Source organism: Bombina bombina, chromosome 2, assembly GCF_027579735.1.
Source record: "Bombina bombina isolate aBomBom1 chromosome 2, aBomBom1.pri, whole genome shotgun sequence".
Lineage (NCBI taxonomy): Eukaryota > Metazoa > Chordata > Amphibia > Anura > Bombinatoridae > Bombina > Bombina bombina.
The window spans coordinates 906,633,486-906,658,820 of NC_069500.1; the positions used below are offsets into that span (position 1 = coordinate 906,633,486).

At 36.9% G+C, this 25,335-nt stretch overlaps 1 protein-coding gene across 1 annotated transcript in view; it reads right to left on the bottom strand.

Moving 5' to 3' along the window:
* Nucleotides 1-25,335, bottom strand: part of DNAH6 (dynein axonemal heavy chain 6) — a 482,313-nt gene that overhangs the window by 313,177 nt on the left and 143,801 nt on the right. The window contains exons 32-38 of the mRNA XM_053703293.1: nucleotides 16,544-16,651; nucleotides 13,798-14,353; nucleotides 13,344-13,466; nucleotides 10,397-10,579; nucleotides 8,952-9,095; nucleotides 7,125-7,346; nucleotides 6,708-6,855 (exon numbers count right to left, since the gene is read on the bottom strand). Coding sequence (XP_053559268.1) covers nucleotides 6,708-6,855; nucleotides 7,125-7,346; nucleotides 8,952-9,095; nucleotides 10,397-10,579; nucleotides 13,344-13,466; nucleotides 13,798-14,353; nucleotides 16,544-16,651 — 1,484 coding nt within the window. The remainder of the gene's footprint in view (nucleotides 1-6,707; nucleotides 6,856-7,124; nucleotides 7,347-8,951; nucleotides 9,096-10,396; nucleotides 10,580-13,343; nucleotides 13,467-13,797; nucleotides 14,354-16,543; nucleotides 16,652-25,335) is intronic.

Below are 25,335 nucleotides of genomic sequence, written 5' to 3' on the forward strand. Positions count from 1 at the left end.
TAAAATATCAAAATGGATATATTTTTTTAAGAAAATAATTGTTTGCATAGGTAAGAATGAAAATTGTTACATAACAGAGAAATTAAAAAGCTTTTTGTCTTTAAAACTATGATAAACCTTTGAATGAGATAAAATCTTTAAAAGTTGGAATCTATCGCCATCAAGTGTGCAAAATATAATATGCAACTACAGTACAATTGTACAGTCAGATCAGTAAGGAGTGATTTTAATAAAGGGATTAGGAAGCAGTAATGTAAACTAATGCTTTATAAATAAACGTGAGTCTGCAAACTATAGCCCATCCAGCGTTTGATAAATTTGCCAAAAAGTAAGCCAAAAACAACAAAAAAAGATCCAGTTTCACAGATTAGAAGGACACTAACTAGGCATTTATTTTATTAAAGGGACACTCAGGTCAAAATAAACGTTATTATTCAGAAAGATCATGCAGTTTTATAACACTTTCCAATTTACTTCCATTATCAAATTTTGCTCAGTCTTTTTATATTCACACTTTCTGAGGACCAAGCTCCTACTGAACATGTGAACAAGCTCACAGGGTATACGTATACTAGTCTGTGATAGGCTGATGTCTGTCACATGATACAGGGGGCCGGAAAATGGGAGAAAATATAAATTTGTCACAAAAAAAAACTACTGCTTATTTGAAATTCAGAGTAGGTGTGATTGCCTTGTCTTTTTATTATGCACTTGTTAAGTATGCAATTATACTGAGTGGTTCTTTAAGTAATATCAATAAAAGTTAAGACAATCTGGCAGAAACGTCTAGGACCACAACCCTATTACTAATTCAGACACTGAACTAAGGACACACATAAATAAACTCATTACATACTATTAATTCCCATTAAGGAAATTCAATTTAAAAAATAACTTTCTTTCAGAAACCTAAAAAATGGATATAAAATATGAAACCATATAATGTATAAAATATATAAATAAATATGGGTTTATACCAAATCAAAGAATGGATAGGAATTGGAAAGCGCTAGAGCTACAACTTCTTAGCAGTAGTGATAAACTCTCCCCTAAGAGTGGCAAATAGTAGGAAAATGGGATGTAAACAAATAAAGTTATACAAAAAACGACTGTGCCCCGACAGGGCTAAAAGGCGATACAATCAGTATCTAAAATATGACAAAGTAATATATATTAAAAACATACTGATATAGAAAAATAAATAATATTATATTTTATATTCTAAGTGGAGTGTAAAACATAATAGTGTATTTAAAGACATTAAAATCCCTTTAAAGCTACTACTTTCAGCATTTTAGCATCTGTGGTATGCTATATGTTTAGGGATTTAACATCAGGTCCCTCCCCAATAAAGAATTGAGTGGCTTCCTGGCAGTTAGTGTGAAGAGAAGTGCCGGTTCTATCCGTCTGAATCACACACCACTGTGACATCATCAGCATCACTGGGAGAGGTCACATCGGCAAGGAGCAGTAGGAGTGCTCAGATCTTTATCCTGGATATCCACATCGCACGAGCCATTAGTGCTCTCAATGCCTAAAAGATCTTCTATCCTGTAAGTAGTTCTATTTGTGCGGGGCTTGGCCTTTCTGTTCGTACGTACTTCACTAGGTATATCTCCTTGTCCTTGTACAGATTGAATATCTCCAGGACGCCATCTTGTAAAACGGCTTCGGTTTCTTGCCACATGGATTATGGTTTGTATCAATAGAGACTTTTGATTCTAATAGATACATTTTATTTTTCTATTTCAGTTTGTTTTTAATATTTATTACTTTGTCAAATTTTAGATATTGATTTTATTGCATTTTAGCCCTGTCGGGACGCAGTCGTTTTTTTCTATAACTTTATTTGTTTAAAGTTTACATCCCATTTTCCTACTTTCTACCAAATCAATAATAGTGTTTCTACCAAACCAATAATAATGTATTATACAGACCAAGGATTGGAAACACAAATGTTAGAGTCCTTAATGAGGAGTCCAATTAAATCTTTATTGGGAATTCCAATCAGGATCAACCTCAAAGAGAACAAGAAACAGATACATTCATAGCGTGATTCTGCTTTCAATATAATTCAGCAGACTTTTACTTTGCAGAGTTTCTACTCACGTGGTGCAGAGCTCTCATCCGCTCTGGTTATAGCGCTCTATTTAAAAAACCTCCTGCAAAACTGGATACCAGGTAACAAATGTATTAAAATATACACAGGCATATAAATCACTTAGGGAATTACAGCAAGCAAAAACAGCTATTGAACAGCAGCAATGTGTAAAAGTCATGTAGTGCAGACCCTTCCTTGTGATTCACCTGCTGACAACTCCTATATAGGGCTAGATTACAAGTGGAGCGCTAAATTAACATGCGCCCGTAAAGGGGCAAATCTGCTCTTTTAGAGGCGCACATTAAATAACCAGCCATTACAAGTGGCTGGTTAATGCTCCCGCAAGCTCGCGGTAGCATCTTACTCTCAGTGAAATTAACCATCAGTTCATAATTAAAAAAATGTTCTCCAATTGCACCCATAAAAAAAAGTATAGTTCCTTTTTATAAATAAAATATATGAGCATATTTTTTTTTTTAAATAACTGCACAAAGCATTACATAAGGGGTTAAAGTGAGCGGATATGGGGTGTTGAAAAAAAATGGCACTGATAATTGCCTTTACATAGCAGTCTATGGGGACTGTGTTATCACTTGAAATATATACATTATGTATATGCTTATATACATATATACAGGCCCGGACTGACCATAGGGCATACCGGGCAAATGCCCGGAGGGCCACAGTTTATCTTAGACCCGCCCACCATTACCACACAGAACAAGTGCTTTCAGTCTGTTGCTCTTACTTTGCCCCAAAATTTTATTTATTTTTGTGACATGATGTAGTTTTAATATCCACCGTATTAAAACGACATCATGTATGTCAAAACAATAAATAAAACTGGGCCGCCGGTTACATTAGCCCCACCCGCCATTACCACCCAGTGCTGAACAGTCCGCAAAAACACAAGCGCCATATTGACCTCTCAGAGTACCGATGTTGAAAATAATTACTTCAACTCCCAGAAACCTTTATGGCGAGCACACGCACGCACGCGTGTACACATGTGTACTAGATCCAATTGCAGTTTACAACAGATTGGAGTTTTCGACAGAACCCCGGCCTGGGGGGCAAGGAATAAAGAAACATTAGTGAGTTTGAAAAAGATGCTAAACTATTTAATTGTACGCTATTTAATTGGCAATATCGTTTACCTTTAGTTACAAGTTAATAATGTTTTTAAGAATATTAGCACATGTAAATATTAAACACTGCTCTGAAAAATGCATCTGAATGAAGCCACTTAAATAAATTAGAGGCTGTGGTATACAAGCTAACTCAAACCACTGGATGTAATATCATTAATAAGACATAATAAAAAATGACAAAAAATTAAAACAGATTACACCGGCAGCAACTGCAAGACCATTAAAGGGACACTGAACCCACATTTTCTTCTTTCGTGATTCAGATAGAGCATACAATTTTAATTTTACTCCTATTATCAAATGTTCTTCATTCTCTTGGTAACTTTATTTGAAAAGCAAGAACGTAAGTTTAGAAATGTCGGCCCATTTTTGGTGAACAACCTGTCCAGGTGCTGTCCAGGGTCCTGAAAAAACATTTGCTGGTTCCTTAGCTTAGATGCCTTCTTTTTCAAATAAAGATAGCAAGAGAATGAAGAAAAAATTATAATAGGAGTAAATTAGAAAGTTGCTTACCTTTGCATGCTCTATCTGAATCACAAAAGAAAAAATCTGGGTTCAGTGTCCCTTTAATCCGGTACACAATTACTAAAAGTCTGAAGTGGATAGAATATTTGTTTTAGCACTGTTCGGGCAAGACAGAGTTAAGCAAAGCTGTTTTGCCATTTTTATACATAAAAAGATAATGCCAGTTTGAAAGAAGGCAAGAAAAGCAAACATGTTCATTATATACATATATTTTTTTTACCAATCTCTTGTTGGCTGCATTTAAATAAGCACACTAACTTAGTGTTTCATGTTGATAAAAGGAAAGTGTTGTCACACTTATGCAAAAGAGACTGTAAAAATATGCAAAATTCAAACCCAGCCTCTTAGCTGATGATATGGGGTTAATGGAAGGTGTTACTCTACTGCATAGTAAAAAAATAAACACAATTATGCATAATTAAACAACTTTGCAATATAATTTCATAACCTGCCCTACACACACACAGACCCCAGCTCACCCTACCTGCCTCTCGCTCTCACACACACAGACCCCAGCTCATCCTATCTGCCTGTCTCTCACACACCTAAGCACACAGCCCCAAGCTCATCCTAGCTGCCCCTCTTACACAAACAGCCCCCTGTTCACCCTACCTGCCTCTCTCTCTCACACACACAGCCCCCTGCTCACCCTACCTGCCCTACACACACACACACATCCCCCAGATCACCCTATCTGCTCCTCTCACACAAACAGTAAGGGCAATGACAGGAAGCATCCCATTTCACCTACGGCTATTTTTTAAATTTATAATAATTGTTATTATTATTATTATTATTATTATTAATAATAATAATAATAATAATAATATGCACTAGAGTGTCCCTTTAAAGGGATAGTAAACCACAACATTATATTATATGATTCAGATAGAACATACAATTTTAAACAAATTTGCAATTTACTTTGTTGAAGGGACAGCATTGCACTACTGGCAGCTAATTGAGCACATTTAGTTATCCAATCACAAGAGAAAAATGTGCACAGGCACCAATTAGCAGCACTCACTACTGTAGGATATCTATATATTCATTTTTTAACAAGGAAAATTAAGAGAACGAAGCAAATTTGAAAATAGAAGTGAATTTAAAAGTGTCTTAAAATGACATGCTCTATATGAATCATGCAAGTTTAATTTTGACTTTCCTATCCCTTTATCCATATTTTGTAAGTCACTAAAAGCCAAGGAGTTAAGGACTGTGTTTTGTGAGTTACCGTCAGTTACTTACCTGAATTAGGGTGGCCAGCAGGTCATGTAATGACACTTAGGTGTATTATGGTAACCAGTAGCAAATGTATTTGACCTTTCTATCCCTTTCTATCTATATAGTTGTCTGTGCCTTTTTCCATGATGGCAAACTGTAGCTTAAAGGGCCATAATACCCAAATGTTTAAACACTTGAAAGTGATGCAGCATAGCTGTAAAAAGCTAACTAGAAAATATCACCTGAACATCTCTATGTAAAAAAGAAAGAGATTTTACCTCAAAAGTTCCTCAGTAGCCACATCCTATTGTAAAGGACTTCTAAGCAACAAATCAGTATGTCTGTCCCGGGACAGCCGAAGGGATGAGCCTTGTGCACTCTCATCTTATTTCCCTATTCAGTGTAGGGAAGTTTACAATGAAATCTCATGAGAGTTAAGTGAAATCTCATGAGATCACAGTAAAAGAGTTCATGACTTCAGCACTGTTGATGCTGATTGGCTGCTGTTCATTTCTTTTTTTTTTTTTATTATTTTTTTACCTGCAGCTGGGTGCAGCTGAGTATAACTCTAACACAGAACTTACTCTGCTGAGCTGAGGAAATTGTGAGGTAAAATATCTTCCTTTTTTACATAGAGATGCTCAGGTGATATTTTCCTGTCAGCTTTTTACAGTTATATTGCATCAGTTTCAAGTGATTTAGCATAAGAGTATTATGTCCCTTTAACTGAAGAAATCCCACGTTTGTTGATAAGTGTGTGTGTTAGCATTTAATATTATTATTGCTGAGCATATTATTTTTGTTCTATCCCAATAAATTCCTGGGGATGCCCATATATACTGATTTTATGTTATTTTGTTTGAAAAGTTTTAATTTTTTTGCCCCCCCTCCATTCTTGAAAAATATGGACACAAACGCATAAGTCTTAAAGGGATATGAAAATAAAAACTTTTCGTTTGTAATTCAGACAGAGCACACAATTATATAAAAGTTTCCAATTTAGTTCTATTATCAAATGCTTAGTTCCCAGGACATTTTGGTTGAAGAGATACTTAGGTAGGCGACTGGAGCACTAAATGGCAGGAAATAGTGCTGTCATCTAGTGCACTTGCACATTCTTGCAAAAAAATCTGCCATATAGTGCTCCAGACAAGTGCACACTGCTAAACTTAATCCCTGCTTTTCAACAAAAAGATACCAAGAGAATAAAGAAAATTTGATAATGAAAATAAATTAGAAAGCTGTTTAAAATATGTACTATCTGAATCTTGAAAAAAAGGGGATCCATGTTCCTTTAAGTATGTTTCAGATTCCCTGACCTGACTGCATGCTACACAGAGATTGCTTAAATCAGTGCACTAACTAATTTACATCTGACATCTAATTGGCCACAGCATGGGGCACAGGATAAATATACTAAGAGGGTTTTCTCTAGATTGCTCTAAAAAAGGTACAGTTTAAATGTTTTGTTTTTTTAAACTCTTATTGTTATGTAGATTTTTCTTGCAACGCAGTGCTTAATAGCTGATTTATTCTATAAATATATAAAATGACCTTTCTGTTCCTTTAACAATTATTTTTTTAAAAACAGACTTTTTCAATGCACAGATGTCTACTTCAGAGCTCTTTCAGACACAGTGTGGTGATTTTCTATTTTCTATCAGAAATAGCCTAGATTACTACAATGAAGTAAAAACAAAAATTACCTAAAATGGTTTTCCTTTTCTTTTCCAACTTAGACTCAATTATCTCTTGTGTCCGCGAAGAGGATGTCTGAGCTGAGAAGTTTATGTATACAGGCACGTAAGATGCTTCTTCTTGTATTCTGTTTAGTAAACCTCGAGCAACTACAGACTAAACAGAGAGCAAAATAAAATGACAAAGAAACCATCTCAGGAACATTAGACAGAATTAAAGGGACATGAAACCAGTGAAACAGTTAATTAGCCAACCCTGCAGTTAGCAAACACTATACCACTGGTTTTCAAACCTGTGAGGATTCTATTATTGTGCTATTGCTTGCCTATAACTATGTGTTTAACCCACAACATGATTAAACACATAGCTAAAGCCATGTTCAGAGCATCAATACCCTACTGGGACCTAACCTAAAGCATATTTACCTTGCCAACTCCTGTGAGTCCAGTAAAGAGCACAGAGTGTCTGACAGCCAACAGTTTTTCCATTAGATACCCATACCGTACAGTATCAGTTGTCGGGACAAGCATTTCAAAAAATGGAAGCTCTTTGCTGTACTTGAAAGATGGAATTATTCTCTCCCATGATTCCAAGCGTTTACTGTCATAATCCATATAAATGCTCCACAAGTCTCCTGAAGATGGAAGCTAAGAAATAAAGTAACAAAACAGTTAAATGCTTCCAGAGAATCACCTATGAGCTTACACTAACTAAGCTAAAATATTGTGTATTTTGTGTGACATCTCAGTGTCTAAAATGAACAATATCTGGTTTTCAAAAATGACACAATAATGAGTATTAATGTTTTCAAAAATATGTGAAATGCCATTTTGTCATTTAGTGAAAAACTCGTATTCTCTAAAATAATGGAAGGAAAATCTAGATTTTTAGTAAATATGAGCCATAGAATAGGAATTCGTTACTATTAACTGTACATAAATATCCATTACTCCTGAAGGCCAGAATGATTAGAGTACAATGTTGTACAAGTATGGTTATATAAGCAACCCTGGACAAAATTGAAGACCAGCCCTATTTTCCACTGAGTCCGTAGAATGCAAATGCCCCCATATTTCTGAGATACTCATATCACATTATTTTTTCAGAATAAAATTTTAGTAGATCGCAAAAAAATCAGATTGCTGTTACATAGGCTCCCACAACCCAATTTCTTCCATGACTCAGTTCCACAGTGTGGAACTGATTATTCATAGGGGCCAATTTATCAATCAGACGCTTGCAGGGGGTGTCAATCAACCCAATTGTATAGGATCGGGCGGACTGCAAACCGCAGCTTCAGAGGCAGCAGACCAGTTATGGAGCAGCGGTCCTAAGACCCTGAAGGCTCGCACGGGAACAGGGGCATTAAGCTACATTCAGAGCTTGATAATTCGGCCCCATAGTGTTATCTGTAGAAGACACTCACAACAAAGTGACTTGATTATACACTAGAAGCCATTCATAGGAGGGCCACTAAAATGGCCCTCCTATGAGGAAATAAAGCTTACAAGGAAAAACCTCCTGATGTCCTTGTAGGCCTCTCCGGCCTTGAGAATGTATTTTACCAAATACAATGCGTACAATGACAAACAAAATAGACACATAACCCAGTAGAAATAATACATTAAAAGAGATTAGGTCACATTTTTAAATATGAATTGGAACAACAGATGGAACCTGACATAGTACTCTATTATTAATCTTTTTTTAACACACCCAGGAATAAAAGGTTGACATTTTTTTATTTTAAGTAAAAAAAAATATATTATCATAATGTTGTGCTTCTTGCAGACCACAGTGCTATGCATGCCTAGTTGGTCACTCCTAAAGCATTTTATTTGTGTCATTGAAAAGAGGATATTTTAGATTGAGACATAATAAATTTGTTTTTGTTTTTTTTTACAAATTTGAGGAGCCTTGTCCTTATCTGTCAGTGGGTGCAGTGGTAGTTGTACTTGCACAGGCAGATAATTGACATTCACAGGATGTTTCTACAGCTAAGGTCACAATGGATAATGTGCAGGAATCCAATAAGCATCTATAGCATCATATGCAGCTCACTGAACCAATCAGAGAGGCTGTAAAGTAAAACAGCCAGCCAATGATAACAGCAAATTCTAGTATTGTACGTGCAAAATGCTCTAGTCTTCAAATGGTTAAAACATTTTAATAACAAAAACAATACATAAGAATAAATCAGGACCAACTGGGAATTCAGAAATATCAAAACTAAGCATGGTTTAAATTCTTACCTTGGCTTCAGGGTTATCTTCAAATTGCTGTCTGAGAAATGTATCAAAGGTATCCCAATAATTGTCAGTTAGATTTCCTCCCACTGACCACAGATAGCAGAAAACAAAAGTCTGGCATATAACGCTGTTCAGTCTTGATTGCTCCTGAGGGTAGTAAGCAAACGATCATAATCTATAATGATTTACTTTTCTTCCTTCACATAAATGAATGCTCTAAATATAATAGTCATCAATTAGGAACACAATACATGAATCAGTTTTAAACATTACACATTTATAAAGCATACTTTTTCTTTCACTCTTTAAAGTAAAAAGTCTACATATACAATATATGGCCAAAGGTATGTGAATATCTGACCATCAAACCTATATGAACCTGTTGGGCGTCCCATTCCAAAAACCATGAGCATTAATATGGAAATGCCTTTTCAGAAATAATAGCCACCAGTCTTCTGGGGAAGTTTCCCACAAGATTTTGGAGTGTGTCTGAGTGAATTTGTGCCCATTCATCCCAAATAATTTTGAGGTCAGGCACTGATGTTGGACAAAAAGGTCTATCTTGCATTCAGTGTTCCATTTCATCCTAAAGGTGTTCGATGGGGTTGAGGTCAGGGATCTGTGCAGGCAACTCAAGTTCCTCCATATCAAACTCATCAAATCATGTCTTCATGGACTTTGTTTTGTTCACAGGGGCACAGTCATGCTAGAACAGGAAAAGGCCTTTTGCAAACTGTTACACACTTGGAAGCAACCAATTGTTTAAAATGTCCTTTTATCCTATAGCTTTAAGATGACCCTTCACTGGAACTAAGGGGCCTAGCCAAAATCCTGAAAAACTGCCCCAGACCATTATGCTTGCTCAACCACACTTTACAGTAGGCACTATGTATTCTGGTAGGTAGCATTCTCCTGGCATCAGCCACACCCAGATTCTTCCAACAAACTGACAGATATTGAAGATATTCCAGAGGCATGTTTGGAAATCTGTAGTGAGTGTTGCAGATTATGGGTGATTTTTATGTGCTAAGCTCTTCAGCACTTGGCATCCCCACTTTACAATAATAGCAGATATAGTTGACCAGGGAAGATGTAGTAGGGAAATGTCATAAACTGATTTAATGTAAAGGTGGCATCCTATGACCATGTACCATGTTTAAAGTCACCTAGCTATTAAGTACTCCCTAGTGTACTGACAACATTTGTCTATGGAGATTTTGTGGCTTTGAGTTGGATTTCATGCACCTGTTAGCAATGAGTGTGGCTAAAACATCTGAACCCAATAATTAGCAGAGGTATCCACATAAGTTTGGCCATATAGTGTAAAAGGATAAAAAAAAGTTTCAAGTAAATAGAATACACATATACTTTCTAAATTGGTTTCTCATTCCTGTTGTTAATAACACATTCATTTGGGGGGAGGGGAAACCTTAGTGAGTGTATAATACCATTTTTAGATCAGGTCCTCCTTTTCCAAGCAGCAATGATTCCAGTAAACAGCACAGTGTAGTTACTTTACTAATATCCACTTGGGCAATAGCTTGTGTACATTTTTTTGCAACATATTTAAGTCCATCTTCAACATAACGGTCAAATAAAGCAAGTATATATTGCCTGGTTTCATCATTTAGCTGCAATGCAAAAAAATACATATATGTTAGAATTTTTAGTCTAAGTCAGCTATCATCTTAAAGTGATAATACATTTTAACATTTTTAAAATGCTAGCCTAATCTATGGAGTAAATTAAATGGACCTTAATTCTTGACCATTGAGTGCCGTATGGCAAGCTCAGCTATTGGATAAGAGGTGTAAACGTCACCTCATGAGAAAAAATGTTGTGGTGGGAGGCTAGAGGGGGGTATTTTAATAGAACGATGAACAAAATAAAGGTGTGTTTTAGAGCATATTCACTTCCAAATCATGAAAAAAGGTCCATTAAAAAATGTTATAATGTGCTATCACTTTAATATAAGCTATATAATGTGAGTCTTAAAGTCTCATACAGGGAGTGCAGAATAATTAGGCAAGTTGTATTTTTGAGGATTAATTTTATTATTGAACAACAACCATGTTCTCAATGAAGCCAAAAAACTCATTAATATCAAAGCTGAATAGTTTTGGAAGTAGTTTTTAGTTTGTTTTTAGTTATAGCTATTTTAGGGGGATATCTGTGTGTGCAGGTGACTATTACTGTGCATAATTATTAGGCAACTTAACAGAAAACAAATATATACCCATTTCAATTATTTATTTTTACGAGTGAAACCAATATAACATCTCAACATTCACAAATATACATTTCTGACATTCAAAAACAAAACAAAAACAAATCAGTGACCAATAAAGCCACCTTTCTTTGCAAGGACACTCAAAAGCCTGCCATCCATGGATTCTGTCAGTGTTTTGATCTGTTCACCATCAACATTGCGTGCAGCAGCAACCACAGCCTCCCAGACACTGTTCAGAGAGGTGTACTGTTTTCCCTCCTTGTAAATCTCACATTTGATGATGGACCACAGGTTCTCAATGGGGTTCAGATCAGGTGAACAAGGAGGCCATGTCATTAGATTTTCTTCTTTTATACCCTTTCTTGCCAGCCACGCTGTGGAGTACTTGGACGCGTGTGATGGAGCATTGTCCTGCATGAAAATCATGTTTTTCTTGAAGGATGCAGACTTCTTCCTGTACCACTGCTTGAAGAAGGTGTCTTCCAGAAACTGGCAGTAGGACTGGGAGTTGAGCTTGACTCCATCCTCAACCCAAAAAGGCCCCACAAGCTCATCTTTGATGATACCAGCCCAAACCAGTACTCCACCTCCACCTTGCTGGCGTCTGAGTCGGACTGGAGCTCTCTGCCCTTTACCAATCCAGCCACAGGCCCATCCATCTGGCCCATCAAGACTCACTCTCATTTCATCAGTCCATAAAACCTTAGAAAAATCAGTCTTGAGATATTTCTTGGCCCAGTCTTGACGTTTCAGCTTGTGTGTCTTGTTCAGGGGTGGTCGTCTTTCAGCCTTTCTTACCTTGGCCATGTCTCTGAGTATTGCACACCTTGTGCTTTTGGGCACTCCAGTGATGTTGCAGCTCTGAAATATGGCCAAACTGGTGGCAAGTGGCATCTTGACAGCTGCACGCTTGACTTTTCTCAGTTCATGGGCAGTTATTTTGCGCCTATGTTTTTCCACGCGCTTCTTGCGACCCTGTTGACTATTTTGAATGAAACGCTTGATTGTTCGATGATCACGCTTCAGAAGCTTTGCAATTTTAAGAGTGCTGCATCCCTCTGCAAGATATCTCACTATTTTTTACTTTTCTGAGCCTGTCAAGTCCTTCTTTTGACCCATTTTGCCAAAGGAAAGGAAGTTGCCTAATAATTATGCACACCTGATATAGGGTGTTGATGTCATTAGACCACACCCCTTCTCATTACAGAGATGCACATCACCTAATATGCTTAATTGGTAGTAGGCTTTCGAGCCTATACAGCTTGGAGTAAGACAACATGCATAAAGAGGATGATGTGGTCAAAATACACATTTGCCTAATAATTCTGCACTCACTGTATGTTGTGTTCTCCAAAGATAAATTAGATTTCTGCAGGGTGAAATTGGTAATTTAATATAATCTTATTTTAATTAAACTGATTTTTGTAATTGACTCACTATGGGTTTGATCATATAACAGCCAATAAGCCCAACAGACATCTTTCAACTCCCAATTAGCTCAGTGGATGTGATTTATTAGGTTGTGGCCATCACATTTACAATGTAAATAGTTTTCAATAGCATCTTATGGGTTATTGTCAGATTAAATAGCTCTATTAACATTTCCCAGCACCTAAAATACACTTTGTCAATTGGGGAGGATAAAATATATATATATATATATATATATATATATATATATATATATATTTGGACTTTGTCATGGCAGTAATCACCTCACTAATATGAGTTTAAATCTCCCAAATATTCTGCAAATATTTACTTTCTTAAAGGAACATAAAACCCTTTTATTTTTTTTCTTTCATGATCCAAAAAGAGCATACGATTTTAAACAATTTTCCAATTTACTTCTATTATCTAATTTGTTTTGTTCTCATACTTAGGTAGGCTCAAGAGCTGCTGATTGGTGGCTGCACATATATTACTCATGTTATTGCCTCACCTGATGTGTTCAGCTAGGTCTTAGTAGTGCATTGCTGCTTCTTTAACAAAGGCTACCAAGAGAATTAAGTAAGTCAGAAACAGACGTAAATTGGAAAGTTGATTAAAATTGTATTCTCTATCTGTATCATGAAAGAAAAATGTTGGGTTTCATATCTCTTTAATGATATAAGTAAAACATTGTTGCTTGGATCAGCAATAATCTACATCATTCACCTACATACCTTAGATGATAGACCTGTTATCCAGGTTTGAACATATGGCATCCATTTTAGCTCTTCTGCATCAATATAAACCATCCCACATCGGCTTACTGTGGCAGGAGATGCCACTTTTAGGTCTTGTACCTAAGAGAGTAATAGATTAGTTATAATGTGTTATAAATATATATCCCACCAAATACATGAATGTAAACCAAAATATACAATGTCACAGACTGATTAAACAGGCATTTTCTTATTTACTAAATGAAACAAAAAAATACAGTCTGGCCTTTTTATAAAACATTTTCAGTATATAATTATGATCCAAAGATTTTATTCTTGTGGTTATTTTTGATCTAAACATGAATTGTAATACTTTTAAACAGATTAATAAAATCTGGATCAGGAATAATGTGTGTAATGAGAATGACATCTACCAAAAGATTACTTAAAATATATATTTTACAAACAATACCTCAAAGACCATATGAATTTGGGGTGTCAGTTTGATTCTCTCACTGTTGGCCAAACAAAGCATTTTGTTATCATCTAGAACCGTATTCATATTTTCAATCCATAATGCATCAACAGGTCCATCACAGATCATCCATTTGTGGTCTTTTGAAGTATCATTGACAGCAGCTCGAACACTTAGTGCCATAAGTCCATCCTTCCATTCCAATGTTAATGGATTCACTTCTCCGTATAATTCACCCATTGTAATTGATTTGGGGTTTAGGACATAGGTTTTAACAGGCTGATAAAAATGATGTGTTTCCCCAGCCTCAAATAATGTTCCAAGTGCATCTGCCAGGATTTGGTAAACTGTAGTTTTTCCACCCCCAGTTGGTCCAACAAGCATGACCCCATGTCTCACAATCATGGTTTCAAAAAACTGTATTACTTTATGAATCATACTGGGTACAGGCTGCAATCCTCGAGCTATTAACGCATCAACAATAGTTGAATGCAAAGTACCATAGTCATGCTCAGGTATTAGAACTCCTGGGAAAAGGTCAGATATGATGCCACTGTTGAAGAAAAAAAAGTTGTTTATTAATCTTTTCACTAACATAGGCATCATCCCAGTTTAAGTCCTGTCCAACAATATCTTAGTATATGTATTATTATATTCACTAATGTGAGAGTTATATATATAAAATAAAAGAATACAACAATTGCTGTGTCCTTGTAAAGAGTAAGATTTCTCCATAAAAGAGACTCTATAGACAAACAGACTGGAAAGATGCTCAATAAATATAATCCAGCATACTTATGATGTTTATAAAATAATCCATTTATATTCAAATTACCAGAGCAGGACTTCTGTAGTAACCAACAGTCATTGTGCATTCTTATGACCTGGCAATGGATTTTAATTTCAATTGTAGTTCATGTATTTTTCTTTTTTTTTGTGCTTCAAGAGCAACATGTACATTATTGGAGAACATTCATATAAAAATTGAAATTATTTTTTTTTTTAAAACAATGCATTTAGAAAAGAAAAGAAAAGAAACATATATAGTGTGTTCCACTGTATAATATGTATTTTGATCTATGAAACAAATTAGATTATTTAAAGACTCATTTTAGCACAGTGCTCTCAGCATTTATTTATGTAAAAGATCTATATTGCTAATTTTGTTCCCAAAGGTCAAATAGATATTATTATTGAATGTTTATCTTTTTTATCTATATTTTTTAAATACAATAAAAATTAAAATAGAATAAAAGATGTTCCTAAATATTGGTTTCAGTCATACGTAATTTATTAATTTGCTAAAGCAGGCACACAAATTATTTTGTCATTTATCTTTATTTAAAAAAGGTAAGATGATTATTCCAAAATTCAAAGCAACTAAGAAAGAAAGGGGACGTTGGCTTAGATTGAAAACAGAATTTTTCAACAGTAAACACAGGACAGAAAAACCTTTAAACATTAGTGGCCATGCTGCAGGTTTTTGTTTTGAATGGCCAGAGAGGAAATTTTAGAAACACTACTAATTAAAACAAAAATATACTGTTCATACATATAAAGATTTTCCCATAAGTTTTGTGTGATAGGAAAAGTTTAATCCTGCTGTTCCCCTTTCACTTTGTAAAACTAGGACTCACCTAAACCTGCCAATATATGCCTAGCCATGACTAGACTGTTCAGCCATGCCAAGACACTGCAATGGACCAGTCAGCTTTACTGTGAAATATTAATAATTGTTGTGAGGTTTGGGAATTCATTTGCATTTTTAAACTGTTCCCTTTGATGCCAGACTTGTAGGGTGCCCTTGAATGTAAATTATCTTGCAATGAGCAATATTTTACCAAGATATTTCCTTTCACAATTTGTCTGGCAATATGGTTTACTTAGGTACCTGTATTATTGTACAGATTTAGGGGAAATCACATCCTCCATTTTCTGCCATGTTTGTTCTTTAAAGAATAAAAATATAAGAGCAAAGTATTGGAAAAATCCTCCCTGGTTCAAACATATACAGTATTCTGCTTAGGGAAGTGGAAAGCCAGCTTAAATGCATTGAAGAGCAGCACTTTGACCCCTGGACATAAAGACTGGACAGACCTGGTCAAACTTTATACTATCTCAAAAGAAAACTTATTGCAATAGAATTCATCACATATTGACACTAGCTGATTACTAAGATTAAAAGGCAATCGTCATTTCTCATTGGAGAGAGTTCAGGAAGAACTTATCTAAAACTAGAGCACTGAGAAGGATGAGAAACAGGTTTAAATGTACACTGAACCCAATTTTTTTGTGTGTGTGATTCACATAGAGCATGCAATTTTAAGCAACTTTCTAATTTACTCCTATTATCACATTTTCTTCATTCTCTTGGTATCTTTATTTGAAAAGCAAGAATGTAAGTTTAGATGCCGGCCCATTTTTGGTGAACAACATGGGTTGTTCTTGCTGATTGGTGGATAAATTCACCCACCAATAAACAAGTGCTGCCCAGGGTCCTGAACCAAATATTGTCTGGCTCCTTACCGGCTTAGATGCTTTCTTTTTCAAATAAAGATAGCAAGAGAACAAAGAAAAATTGATAATAGGAGTAAATTAGAAATTTGCTTAAAATTGCATGCTCTCTCTGAATCACACAGGGAAAAAAAATTGGGTTCAGTGTCCCTTAAAGTTACAAAAACCAGATTTAATGTGAAAAATGTATTTTGACTGTATCATCTTTCTTTCATGTTACATAGCATACCTGAACAAATCAGCATCATCTGTCAAGAACTTTGGTAAATTTGAGTCTCTTAAGGCACGTATGAGAACAACATCCTCATTTAAATTGGGATTTTCCCTTTTCAGTGATCTAAAAAAAGAAACTCTTCTTTAATATAAACATACCATAAATATGATTAAATATATACATTTAAGAAGTATTAATTATACAAATAAATTAATTATATGTATTTATTTATTTAATACAAATGTATTTATAATGTATTCACACTGCTGTAAAGCTTTCATATAAATATACCATAAATATTAATTAATATATAAATCTAATATGTATTTAAAATATAAATATCTGTGTATTAAAAACACTGGAAATCTGCTACATTATTTGTTTGTTTTTTAAACAAAAGATCCAAAATGAATATACATAAACAGCTGAAGCCAATATACTCGTATGTACAACATTTTGTATATTTCCCTTGATGAATATAAGAGATTATTTGGCACTGCACAGAACACAACCTCTTGTTTAAATAGTAAAATGTTATTAAAAATATAAATAAAGTTATTTTATTTATTTAATACAAATGTATTTAGAATGTATTAACAGCATTGGAAAACCTACATTATTTGTTTGTTTTTAAACATAATTTCCAAAATGAATATGCATAAACAGCTGAAGCCAATATACTCGTATGTACAATGTTTTGTATATTTCCCTTGATGAATGAAAGAGATTCTTTGGCGAAGCACATAACACAAACTCTTGTTTAATTAGTAACAATATTGCTAGCAAGCTGTATGTGTTTTCTAATAAAGGAGCATAGCTTAAATGTACCAAATAAGCTAATTTTTCACAATTAGATTATATTAACTGAGATTTTGCCTAATTTAAATTGAATTTTTAAAGAATGGAAAATAGTTAAAAAATATTATGAAGGTACTTGAAAGAGTATATAGATATGATAAAAGTGCTCACATAACACATTTTTAAAATGTAATGTTTTTGATGTGGGGCAAAAACAATCCACTGTTTAAAGGATAGTCTAGTTAAAATTGAACTTTCAGGATTCAGAGAGCGCATGCAATTTTAAGCAACTTTCTCTTGTTAAGTGTATCCAGTCCACGGATCATCCATTACTTATGGGATATTAACTCGTCCCCAACAGGAAGTGCAAGAGGATTCACCCAGCAGAGCTGCTATATAGCTCCTCCCCTAACTGCCATTACCAGTCATTCTCTTGCACCCAACGAATAGATAGGATGTGTGAGAGGACTGTGGTGATTATACTTAGTTTCATACCTTCAATCAAAAGTTTGTTATTTTATAATAGCACCGGAGTGTGTTATTCCTTCTCTGGTAGAATTTGAAGAAGAATCTACCTGAGTTTTTCTATGATTTTAGCCGGAGTAGTTAAGATCATATTGCTGTTTCTCGGCCATCTGAGGAGAGGTAAACTTCAGATCAGGGGACAGCGGGCAGATTAATCTGCAAAGAGGTATGTAGCAGCTTATTATTTTCTGACAATGGAATTGATGAGAAAATTCTGCCATACCGATATAATGTAAACTCAGCCTTAAATGCAGTAGCAGCAACTGGTATCAGGCTGTCATGTATGTATATTTTACACTTCAGTATTCTGGGGAATGGCACTTCACTGGAATTATACTGTATGCATAAAACTTTAGCCTAATTTGCAGGGACTAGCAACAGGCTTTTTAATAACACTCAATTTATTAATGTTAAACGTTTTTTGCTGGCATGTAAAATCGTTTAATTTTCTGAGGTACTGGGTGAAAAAATGTTTTGGTCACTATTTTTTTCCACTTGGCAGTCGTTTTATTTAATTTATGACAGTTTACTGATCTCTCTCACTGTTATGTGTGAGGGGGAGGGACCTTTTTTGGTGCTTTTGCTACGCATCAAAAAATTCAGTCAGAAGTTTATTGTCTTCCCTGCATGATCCGGTTCATCTCTACAGAACTCAGGGGTCTTCAAAACTTGTTTTGAGGGAGGTAATCACTCACAGCAGAGCTGTGAGATTGTAGTTGACTGTGATAAAAAAAAACGTTTATTTCTGTATTTTTTTTTTTTTTTTTTCTGCTATCAGGGTTAGTTATCCTTTGCTAATGGGAGCAATCCTTTGCTAAAATTGTGTTTTTTACAAAGATTTGATGCTATAACTTTTCAGTTTATTAATTTTCAACTGTCATAACTTTTTCTGTGCTTCTTATAGGCACAGTACGTTTTCATATTATAGTAAATTACTTGAAAAGTATTTCCAAGTTGCTAGTTTATTTGCTAGTGTGTTAAACATGTCTGATTCAGAGGAAGATATCTGTGCTATATGTGCTAAAGCCAAAGTGGAGCCCAATAGAAATTTATGTACTAACTGTATTGATGCTACTTTAAATAAAAGTCAATCTGTACAAATTGAACATATTTCACCAAACAACGAGGGGAGAGTTATGCCGACTAACTCGCCTCACGTGTCAGTACCTGCATCTCCCGCTCGGGAGGTGCGTGATATTGTAGCGCCGAGTACATCTGGGCGGCCATTACAAATCACATTACAGGATATGGCTACTGTTATGACTGAAGTTTTGGCTAAATTACCAGAACTAAGAGGTAAGCGTGATCACTCTGGGGTGAGAACAGAGTGCGCTGATAATATTAGGGCCATGTCAGACACTGCGTCACAATTTGCAGAACATGAGGACGGAGAGCTTCATTCTGCGGGTGACGGTTCTGATCCAAACAAACTGGATTCAGATATTTCAAATTTTAAATTTAAGCTGGAAAACCTCTGTGTATTACTAGGGGAGGTGTTAGCGGCTCTGAATGATTGTAACACAGTTGCAATACCAGAGAAAATGTGTAGGTTGGATAAATATTTTGCGGTACCGGCGAGTACTGACGTTTTTCCTATACCTAAGAGACTTACTGAAATTGTTACTAAGGAGTGGGATAGACCCGGTGTGCCGTTCTCACCCCCTCCGATATTTAGAAAGATGTTTCCAATAGACGCCACCACACGGGACTTATGGCAAACGGTCCCTAAGGTGGAGGGAGCAGTTTCTACTTTAGCTAAGCGTACCACTATCCCGGTGGAGGATAGCTGTGCCTTTTCAGATCCAATGGATAAAAAGTTAGAGGGTTACCTTAAGAAAATGTTTGTTCAACAAGGTTTTATATTGCAACCTCTTGCATGCATTGCGCCTGTCACGGCTGCAGCAGCATTTTGGTTTGAGTCTCTGGAAGAGACACTTGAATCAGCTCCATTAGATGAGATTACACACAAGCTTAAAGCCCTTAAGTTAGCTAACTCATTTATTTCAGATGCCGTAGTACATTTAACTAAACTTACGGCTAAGAATTCCGGATTCGCCATTCAGGCACGCAGAGCACTGTGGCTAAAATCCTGGTCAGCTGACGTTACTTCTAAATCTAAATTGCTTAATATACCTTTCAAAGGGCAGACCTTATTCGTTCCCGGGTTGAAAGAAATTATCGCTGACATTACAGGAGGTAAAGGCCATGCCCTGCCTCAAGACAGAGCCAAACCTAAGGCTAGACAGTCTAATTTTCGTTCCTTTCGTAATTTCAAAGCAGGAGCAGCATCAACTTCCTCTGCACCAAAACAGGAAGGAGCTGTTGCTCGCTACAGACAAGGCTGGAGACCTAACCAGTCCTGGAACAAGGGCAAGCAGGCCAGGAAACCTGCTGCTGCCCCTAAGACAGCATGAATCGAGGGCCCCCGATCCGGGAACGGATCTAGTGGGGGGCGGACTTTCTCTCTTCGCCCAGGCTTGGGCAAGAGATGTCCAGGATCCCTGGGCGTTAGAGATCATATCTCAGGGATACCTTCTAGACTTCAAATTCTCTCCCCCAAGAGGGAGATTTCATCTGTCAAGGTTGTCAACAAACCAAATAAAGAAAGAGACGTTTCTACGCTGCGTACAAGATCTTTTATTAATGGGAGTGATCCATCCGGTTCCGCGGTCGGAACAAGGACAAGGGTTTTACTCAAATCTGTTTGTGGTTCCCAAAAAAGAGGGAACTTTCAGGCCAATCTTGGATTTAAAGATCCTAAACAAATTCCTAAGAGTTCCATCGTTCAAAATGGAAACTATTCGGACAATTTTACCCATGATCCAAAAGGGTCAGTACATGACCACAGTGGATTTAAAGGATGCTTACCTTCACATACCGATTCACAAAGATCATTACCGGTATCTAAGGTTTGCCTTTCTAGACAGGCATTACCAGTTTGTAGCTCTTCCATTCGGCTCAGAGAATCTTCACAAAGGTTCTGTGTGCTCTTCTGGCGGTACTAAGACCGTGAGGAATTGCGGTAGCTCCGTACCTAGACGACATTCTGATACAAGCTTCAAGCTTTCAAACTGCCAAGTCTCATACAGAGTTAGTACTGGCATTTCTAAGGTCGCATGGATGGAAGGTGAACGAAAAGAAGAGTTCTCTCTTTCCACTCACAAGAGTTCCCTTCTTGGGGACTCTTATAGATTCTGTAGAAATGAAGATTTACCTGACAGAAGACAGGTTAACAAAGCTTCAAAATGCATGCCGTGTCCTTCATTCCATTCAACACCCGTCAGTAGCTCAATGCATGGAGGTGATCGGCTTAATGGTAGCAGCAATGGACATAGTACCCTTTGCACGTCTACATCTCAGACCGCTGCAATTGTGCATGCTAAGTCAGTGGAATGGGGATTACTCAGACTTGTCCCCTACTCTGAATCTGGATCAAGAGACCAGAAATTCTCTTCTATGGTGGCTTTCTCGGCCACATCTGTCCAGGGGGATGCCATTCAGCAGGCCGGACTGGACAATTGTAACAACAGACGCCAGCCTACTAGGTTGGGGCGCTGTCTGGAATTCTCTGAAGGCTCAGGGACAATGGAATCAGGAGGAGAGTCTCCTACCAATAAACATTCTGGAATTGAGAGCAGTTCTCAATGCCCTTCTGGCTTGGCCCCAGTTAACAACTCGGGGGTTCATCAGGTTTCAGTCGGACAACATCACGACTGTAGCTTACATCAACCATCAGGGAGGGACAAGAAGCTCCCTAGCAATGATGGAAATATCAAAGATAATTCGCTGGGCAGAGTCTCACTCTTGCCACCTGTCAGCAATCCACATCCCGGGAGTGGAGAACTGGGAGGCGGATTTCTTAAGTCGTCAGACTTTTCATCCGGGGGAGTGGGAACTTCATCCGGAGGTCTTTGCCCAAATACTTTGACGTTGGGGCAAACCAGAGATAGATCTCATGGCGTCTCGACAGAACGCCAAGCTTCCTCGTTACGGGTCCAGATCCAGGGATCCGGGAGCGGTTCTGATAGATGCTTTGACAGCACCTTGGACCTTCGGGATGGCTTATGTGTTTCCACCCTTCCCGATGCTTCCTCGATTGATTGCCAGAATCAAACAGGAGAGAGCATCAGTGATTCTAATAACGCCTGCATGGCCACGCAGGACTTGATATGCAGATCTAGTGGACATGTCATCCTGTCCACCTTGGTCGCTACCTCTGAAACAGGACCTTCTGATCCAGGGTCCCTTCAAACATCAAAATCTAATTTCTCTGAAGCTGACTGCTTGGAAATTGAACGCTTGATTTTATCAAAGCGTGGTTTTTCTGAGTCAGTTATTGATACCTTAATACAGGCTAGGAAGCCTGTTACCAGAAAGATTTACCATAAGATATGGCACAAATACTTATATTGGTGCGAATCCAAGAGTTACTCATGGAGTAAGGTTAGGATTCCGAGGATATTGTCTTTTCTACAAGAAGTTTTAGAAAAGGGTTTATCCGCTAGTTCCTTAAAGGGACAGATTTCAGCTCTGTCCATTCTTTTACACAAACGTCTGTCAGAAGTTCCGGACGTTCAAGCTTTTTGTCAGGCTTTAGCTAGGATCAAGCCTGTGTTTAAAACTGTTGCTCCACCATGGAGTTTGAACTTAGTTCTTAATGTTTTACAGGGGGTTCCGTTTGAACCCCTTCATTCCATTGATATCAAGTTGTTATCTTGGAAAGTTCTGTTTTTAATGGCGATTTCCTCGGCTCGAAGAGTCTCTGAGTTATCTGCCTTACATTGTGATTCTCCTTATCTGATTTTTCATTCAGACAAGGTAGTTCTGCGTACTAAACCTGGGTTCCTACCTAAGGTGGTCACTAACAGGAATATCAATCAAGAGATTGTGGTTACATCTTTGTGTCCTAATCCTTCTTCGAAAAAGGAACGTCTGCTACACAATCTAGATGTAGTCCGTGCCCTGAAATTTTATCTACAGGCAACTAAGGATTTTCGACAAACGTCTTCCCTGTTTGTCGTTTATTCTGGTCAGAGGAGAGGTCAAAAAGCTTCGGCTACCTCTCTCTCCTTTTGGCTTCGTAGCATAATACGGTTAGCCTATGAGACTGCTGGACAGCAGCCTCCTGAAAGAATTACAGCACATTCTACTAGAGCTGTGGCTTCCACTTGGGCCTTTAAGAATGAGGCTTCTGTTGAACAGATTTGCAAGGCTGCAACTTGGTCTTCTCTTCATACTTTTTCCAAATTTTACAAATTTGACACTTTTGCTTCTTCGGAGGCTGTTTTTGGGAGAAAGGTTCTTCAGGCAGTGGTTCCTTCCGTATAAAGAGCCTGCCTGTCCCTCCCGTCATCCGTGTACTTTAGCTTTGGTATTGGTATCCCATAAGTAATGGATGATCCGTGGACTGGATATACTTAACAAGAGAAAACATAATTTATGCTTACCTGATAAATTTATTTCTCTTGTAGTGTATCCAGTCCACGGCCCGCCCTGTCACTTTAAGGCAGGTAATTTTTCCATTAAACTACAGTCACCACTGTACCCTATGGTTTTCCTTTCTCTGCATGTTTTCGGTCGAATGACTGGTAATGGCAGTTAGGGGAGGAGCTATATAGCAGCTCTGCTGGGTGAATCCTCTTGCACTTCCTGTTGGGGAGGAGTTAATATCCCATAAGTAATGGATAATCCGTGGAATGGATACACTACAAGAGAAATAAATTTATCAGGTAAGCATAAATTATGTTTTCTATTTTACTGCTATTATCCATTTTTATTTGTTCTATTGGTATCTTTATTTGAAAAGGCTGGAATGTAAGCTTAGGAGCCGGCCCAATTTTGGTTCAGCACCCTGGGTAGCGCTTGCTGATTGATGGCTACATTTAGATACCAGCAAGCACTACCCAGGTGCTGAACCAAAAATGGGCCGTCTCCTAAGCTTACATGCTTGCTTTTTCAAATAAAGATACCAAGTGAACAAAGACAAATTAATACTAGAAGTAAATTAGAAAGTTGCTTAAAATTGCATGCTCTATCTGAAACATAAAAGTTACATTTTGACTAGACTATCCCTTTAAGGGTTTTAATGATGCTTGTTTTATTAATACGATTATAATGAACAATAGTTAAGCCTATTGTTTAATTAATGAATGGCATGCAGCCTAAACCAGTGTTTTTTTTATTGTACTTGTTGTTTACGTGTCCCTTCTCTATAAAAAAAAAAAGACAAAAGTTTACCTATATATGGCCAGATTATAAATTGAGCGGTATTTAACGCTCCTGCTTACGCTCTAACTACCCTAGAATTAAGCTTTTTTTACAAGTTGCACGCTAACCCAATGCATGCAATAAGCTAAAGTTAGAATATTGTGATTGCATTAACGTATTCCCCCATAGAAGTCAATGGAGCAAAAATCTGTGGAAAAAAACTAACACCCTACTCACGTGCAAACCTGATCACATATTCTCAAGCGCACTAACCCGACATAAAATATGAATATTTCACATTCTAATGTTCTTTATATAGCAGAATATGTTCTATTTATCCATAAATACATATTTCTACATATATCTGATTGTATTTTGGTACAGATATATATAGGAATATCTATTTATAAATACTTAGAACATATTCCTCCATGTGCCGAATATTGGAATGTGAAATATTTACAGTACATAAACAGTATAACACTTTATTAAATATGAATATTGCATAAATATGATTCATAAAATCAACACTTAACAAAGCTGCACTATCCACTGTTCGCTGTACATCATTCACTTGACGACAACTGTGGCACACCAAACAGACCCAATATCTTCAGCAATGTTCAAAGACTGCTAAACGGCATTGACTATTGCAATCTACTTCTAAATGGCCTTCCAAAACACCGCCTCTCCTCCCTCCAATCTAGTATGAATGCTTTAGCTAGACTCATCCAGCTAAGTCGCCGATCTGCCAGTCTTTACACTGGATCCCTTTACACTCTAGAACACAATTTAAAGTATTAACCCTAACTTACAAAGTACTCAACAGCCTCACTCTCAACTATATTTCCTCTCTCATCTCCAAATATTTCCCGACCCATCCTCTTTGATCAACCTCTGACCTACATCTCTTAACTCCAATTATCTCTACGTCCCACTCCTGCCTCCAAGACTTCTCACGTGCTGCTCCAGTCCTCTCTACTCTGCTCCATCAGACAGTCTCCAACCTTGTATAGCTCCAGACTCTTCTTGAAAACTCACCTATTCAGAGAGGCTTTGCATTCTCCTCTGTTTTTTATCCTAACCAAAATATTTTTTGAACTGCCTGACTCACTGCTGCAACTACAATCCATGTGACAAGGTGCCCCAAACCTTATGTCTCTGCACCCTCAACCAGTAGACTGTAAGCTCTCCGGAGCAGGGCCCTCTTCCTCCTGTACTAGATTATTCTGCTATGTTTTGTATTTTCTTACAAATCCTTGTCATTTTATAGCCCT